The following is a 6,311-nucleotide window of genomic DNA, read 5'->3' on the forward strand; positions in this document are numbered from 1 at the left end:
CTGTCCTCTGGCTCGCTCCTCTCAGCTTTAAGACGTGTGATAGTTGAGATCCTGCTGAAGTGCCTTGTCCTATGGTGTTCCACAGGGGTCAATCTTAGGTCCTCTATTGTTTCACGTGCCCAGGTCTCATGAATATAAACACATATTTAAGTCCCACCGCTCCACTGATGACAATTTGCTTTATTCTTGGCTAAAACCAACAACATTGAAACCAATGATGTATCGAACTATAAAGCGAGGAATCTCTGTCTGTTCGGTATTAATGAACGTTGGATAAACAAGCGTACGGCGCTCGGTTCAGCACCAGGACTTCAGGACTCTGCGGAGTCGAGCATGTTGTCTGCACAAAGCCGACGGCGGCTCTAGTAGTCCTAGTATTTATAAAACGCTGGTCCTGTGTTCTAGCCTTTTTATTGGATGTCATCGTTAATGTGAGCAGGCTGTAATTGTTTTTATTTGATCTGTGGATATAAAGCATGCTCCAGGTAAACTAGTTGTGATGCTTAAACAAACTAAGAACGTTTCAGGAATAACCAGCTCACATTTGACTTTCAAATAGTGATTCCCTCCTTTTTGTTACCTGGATTTGTGCTGAGTGACTGCAGGGGAAGAAGTTTTGTTTTGCTTTGACACTCAATACTTTTCTACAATCAGTATCAACTCGATCCTCTCCTCTCTCTTTATCTCTCCCTCTGTCTCCCTCTCTCTCTCTCTCTTTATCAGTCTCTCTCTAAGGTGTGTTCCCATCTCCCTGTGGGCATCCCCTTGGGCTCTCTCTCTCTCTCACACACACACACACACACACACACACACAAACACAGAGTGCATTAGGGTTGCTGTCATTTACAATACAGCCCCATTGTCCTGGCCTAACAATGGCTACAAACAAACAATTGACATGGAAATGGAGAGATGTAGCTCATTAGCGGGCGCTGCTTGTTTTGTTAATGGATAAATGGGCGGCTTCAATGGGCCAGCCCTAAAACCCTGCCTCAATATGGAGAAGCCTGATTAACAGGAAACCACAGGGAGGGAGAGCAGCGACAGAGAAATGCAGCTTCCATTCTCCCCTGGGTCATGTGTGGCTGTGTATGTTCGGGAGGAGGGAGGGTGGGGGGGTTGCAAGGTGGAGTCTTTAGAGAGAGAGTGTGTATGTATGTGTGTGTGTGTGTGTGTGTGTGTTGGTGTGTTTAGGTTTACGAGTGCAAGGTGGAGTTTGTGTGCCTCTTAACTTCTGTTGTTTTTGTCACAAAGCCTTAAATCTCACTCATAGCACACCCCCCCCCTTCAATCTGCTTTTCAGAGCATATTTTTTTACCTTTTTTTTGTGTCCCTTATTTTGCTCTAAATCAAATTGTCTAAATTTCCTTGGACATGTGTGTATTTCGGCCTGGTTACTTTTGTACTTGATGAATGTGAGTGTGTGCTTGGTTTGCTCCCCAGTTAAGTGTTTGTCAGTTGACGTGTGTGTGTGTGTGTGTGTGTGTGTGTGTGTGTGTGTGTGTGTGTCCTGTGCTATCGGTAGGATCAGATTGGATCAGCCTGAAAATGGCATTTCTGCCATTACTCTGATGGTGACGGCTCAATACTGTATGTCTACTGCCAAGATGTTTGTGTGTGTGTGTGTGTGTGTGTGTGTGTGTGTGTGTGTGTGTGTGTGTGTGTGTGCGTCTATACACTCCTAACAACATAATGCACTATGATGTGTAGAGCCACTTTGATAGCAAAGCATCTTATTATGTATGTTGTGGTGGTTGAAGGTTTTATCATGAGTGTAAATGAAGGAGTAGAGAGTCTTATCTATCTACAGCCTGCATTCATAGAGTAGTCATGATGGAATAATGACACTGAAACTGTGTATTCTTTGATATGATGATACGATCATTATATCCAACAGACTTATGCAACTTCTTCCTTCACATATCATCAGGACCGTCTTTGTGTTTGTGTGAAATATGTTTTAAGAAATAAGGTTGGCCGGATTTAGAAGGTTACAGCTGTTACATTAGTGTGTTCGATAAATATTGAATCAACATTTAGATAAACGTAAGTATCAGATTAGACTGTAGTGACAGATACCCGATATTAAAGGAATACTTCATCCCATAAAATGACCTTTTGTTTATCAGTGACTCTCTCTGTGTTACCTTCAGTGCTTGAAGAATTCTTACATTTCATCTAAGAATATGGATTTATTTTCATCGCGATTTCTTCTCTGGGTCGCATAACGTTCACCTGTACCTGAACAAGAGTAACTGTAACTCTGTATTTTTGTGTGTGTGTGTGTGTGTGTGTGTGTGTGTGTGTGTGTGTGTCTCTGTAGGAGCGTGACGCAGAGCGGCGACGACAGCTGAGGGAGAGAGCCAGGCAGCTGATCGCTGAGGCTCGATCCGGAGTCAAGATGTCTGACATGAGCCTGGACCCGTGCAGCACTGAGAGAGGCAAGGGCAGCAGAGCTAGTCCTGCTGGAGGTCAGCACACACACACACACACACACACACACACACACACACACACTTACACTTTATTTATCCTCATGAATATGCTTCCTTTTTGTCTATTTTCAAAGGCCTCATATTGCCACAAACACTTGCTAACAATCCTAAATATCGCTGACACTCATTAAGGACAAAAGAAAAAGTCACACCAGCATGCTGTCGACACACACTCGCTCCCTTCCATCCACACATGCTACACGACTCCCACATTTCCATTATGCTCTCTAAAGGGGTTCTGCCTAATCCTCGGAGAGAAAAACCAAAATGCCATTTTGACGACGGCCACGGGTCTAAAAAAAAAAAAAAATGCAGCGCCCTCGTATTCAGAGCGGCAATTTACCCGGCGACTCCTCCCTTCCTTCTCGTTCGCCCCGGTAATTGTTAATCAAGGCGACGCGTTGTGTGGCCAAATTATGCTCGAAATACCAAACACTCCTAATAATGGCTTGCAGGGGGTGGCGATGGCCGCCGTGTGCACTTCCCACTGCTTTCCATTTCCTTTTTGGAAATTGGGGTTATTATGATAATAACCGTTATTAGGACTCTTGTCATTTGCTTCAGATTCCTTCACATTACACCCGTCTTCGGGGTGTTCGGCTCAGGTAGATCGGGCCGCGCTGCATGCAAATGAGCGTGGAAGGTGATGAAGTGAGCGGCGGAGCTGTGATTAAGGGGCTCTTGATATGAAGAACGTTGAGACACGGCCTCATTGACGAGAGCTTTTGTCATCGATTAATCTGATTATTTTTTTTCTCAATCAATGGTTTGGTCTCCAAATGTCAGCAAAATAAAACGTCCTCAATAGTGCAGAAACATGGGATGTGGAAACAGTTTTGCAGAGGGAATTTTGACGTAGCAAACATTTAACGCACGCGACTGATGAGCTGTTCCTGGATGTGCTCATAACCGGCGAACGTCTTCGTTGAAACTCGCCCAATCGAAGCAAATTCCTGAAGACCTCGCTCTGTTTTTAATCTCCTGATGGTCTGATTGACAAAGGAGACTTGTTTCTTCTTCTTCTTCTGCTGTGTTTACTGGCTGGTCACACACATGTGAAGCCTACAGCAACAACTTCTGACAAAAGTCTATTTGCTCCTAACCAGTTGATGGAATCGCTTCTGATCCGCACGTCATTTTTTTTTGTCACATTTCCAAAGTTTCAAATTGAACGGAGACACAAAATCCTGAAATTCTGAGAAAAGCAGAACAATCCTCACGATCTGGAGACCGGAACCAGAGGATGTTTGCTCAAAAGTTACTCGAAGGATTAATCGATGATCAAAATATTTTCTCCGTCAATCGACTAGTTGTTGAAGCTCTGGTGAGACGAGCGAACAAATCTAAAACTTTTTAACACAACCAGAAGTGAGATCAGCGACGGGGACAGAACGGAGGGCTGCACTTGATTTATTTGCTCCTTCAGCTTTTTCTGAATTGGACTAATTGTTGATCTCATTAAAAATGGAGTTGGAGGAAAAGAACGGAACAAGGGAGGAGGAGGAGGAGGAGGAGGAGGTGAGGAGAGAGAAATGCTGTTGGCTGTGATACACAAGGCCTGCCGAGCAGAACGGCTAATCCTAGCCCCCACACTCTCTCTCTCTCTCTCTCTCTCTCTCTCTCTCTCCTTCCTTCCATCTCTCCCCTCAACACCATTCACGGCCCTCTAATGCAGCTCGGGCTGCCCCCTCCAAGAGAAACTTTCCAAACTCCATCACCATGGCCTCCCCATTAATTAGGCCCCAGCCAGCCACGCAGGAGGAACGGAGCTTGCGAGCACGCTTCGCATCGCAGCTAGCAAATTAGAAAAAAGAAAAAAAACAGGAAATGCTGTTATTTTCATTCTCTCTCTCTCTCTCTCTCTCTCTCTCTCTCCTTCCCTCTTTGTTCTCGGCCTCTCTACCCACCAAGTAGTAAATAGCAGAGGAGGGAGCTCCCAACGTCGGACGCTGTTTGCTGATTGTTTTGTTTTAATCCATGGTGGGTTATCCATGCAGCTAGAGCTGCTCAGGTCTCCATTTGAGTTTCTTCTAGCACGGGTTTTCTTTTGTTCCTAATGTGGAGACGCTGTTGTTTCTACCGAGCCCCTCAGGAGACTTAATGGAATATGTGCTTTCATGTTTTTTGTGTTTTTTTGTGGCTGGGGGGGGGGGGGTTTGTTTCTTTTATCCCGAAAACAAGAAAAGGCAACAGATCTCTGAATGAGGGGAATTAAACAGAGGGTCTCGCTTTCACTTTGTGTGTCAGATATTTGCTTGTTTCTCAGGTTTAGTCTGCTGCCTTTTGTTATTCCATGAGTTTGATGATATATTAGATTTATTAGTTAGATGTAGACACTCCTGCACAGACACACTCCAGAACTCTACTTCTAATTAGCTCACTTAATATTAGGGCGATGGGTTCCATCCCATCACGTGAACTGGACATGTTGTGGTGGATTATATGTGTAATAAAATGATCATTGTATCCTATATTTTATATATATATATATATATATATATATATATCCTTATTATTGTCAGGATTACGGTCACTTCCTCCCACAGATTACCGTTAACACAAACTAACCAGGATTTTCTTTCTGCTCTCATTTAACACCCGTTCTTTTACTTCTACTCATACTACTTCTTTCATATTTCCTCCCCTCCTCAGCCGCAGATGTTTCGATTGCTCATCGTGAGGATGATGGTGAAAGGGGTGAGGATGAGGAAGAGGGGAGGTCTGAGGATGAGCAGCTCCGTCTCGGTGGTGGTGGTGGTGATGATGACGATGACGATGATACTGTTGCTGCCACATCTGCTTCTGCGCTGGTTACTAACCCGCCGCCGGTGGAGGCCTCTCTTCCAGCCACCTCCAGCTACCACCTACCCCTGGAGCTTACTAACCCCACCTCTGAGCTAACTTCTCTGGGTAAAATCACAGGCTGTGCGGTGCTGCATGGTTCACTGTCATGGCTGTCTTAACTAACTCATCTACCTTCCTTTCCTTTCGCGTGTTTCCTACGTATCCAGAGGTCACTTCTCTCATACATACCCCCCCCCCCCCCCAAAATCACTTACTCCGCCTTATCTCCTCCGCCCAGTGAGCACACCTCCTCAATGCAATGCAAGCATTCGAGCTCCGTTGTGCTCGACGCGCCGGTCGTTGCATTATTCTCTGAAACGCCAGAGGGTGTACAAACAAAAACAAAGTGTGAAGAAGCTGGAAGAGCGTAACCGGAAAAACACCATAAACTGACCTCCGCTATGCCGAGGAGGGATTGTATTTAACCGTCAACTCATATTAATGGTATACCTTACTGCCTTTCTACAAACCCTGTAAAGAAACAAGTATTTCAGGTATTATAAAGAAACAAAGGTTGAATATCCTGCTATTTGATTTAAGCTGCAAAATACTCAAATGAAGCTTTTTAAGACCTTCTTTGTATAATCCCCCCGGCTTCTTTACGGCGACTATAAACTAAGCTTTGCTCATGTACGGTAAACAGGTTCACTCACTCACGCACGCACGCACGCACGCACTCACTCACTCACTCACTCACTCACTCACTCACTCACTCACTCACTGGAGTGCATGGCGGTTCTCTTTCAGTGCATCTTCTGACTGGTCCTCTATTTGCAGCCCGTTGGCTCCGTACTCGTCGGCGCTTCACTCGGGAGGAATAACTTACAGTAACAGTGCTGCAGTATTGTTGTCGTCTGTGTTTTATTCCCGTTGTCCTTTCATTGGAAACTTTTTTTTTTTTTTTTAAGTAGTAATTAATAAACTCTGAAAAGCGCTACGAAAATAGAAATGATATCTTCAGGAAAGCATTTG

General features: G+C 44.7%; 1 protein-coding gene across 1 annotated transcript in view; it reads left to right on the plus strand.

Annotated features, from left to right (window-relative positions):
• The window catches only part of LOC137888737 (EH domain-binding protein 1-like), a 24,316-nt gene extending 18,826 nt beyond the window's left edge, over window positions 1-5,490 (plus strand). The window contains exons 5-6 of the mRNA XM_068732202.1: window positions 2,324-2,471; window positions 5,148-5,490. Coding sequence (XP_068588303.1) covers window positions 2,324-2,471; window positions 5,148-5,458 — 459 coding nt within the window. The 3' untranslated portion in view covers window positions 5,459-5,490. The remainder of the gene's footprint in view (window positions 1-2,323; window positions 2,472-5,147) is intronic.
• Window positions 5,491-6,311: the final 821 nt, after the last annotated feature.

The sequence above is a fragment of the Cebidichthys violaceus genome, unplaced genomic scaffold (genome assembly GCF_023349555.1).
Source record: "Cebidichthys violaceus isolate CVI_PGR_0920_01 unplaced genomic scaffold, fCebVio1.0.p SCAF_571, whole genome shotgun sequence".
NCBI lineage: Eukaryota > Metazoa > Chordata > Actinopteri > Perciformes > Stichaeidae > Cebidichthys > Cebidichthys violaceus.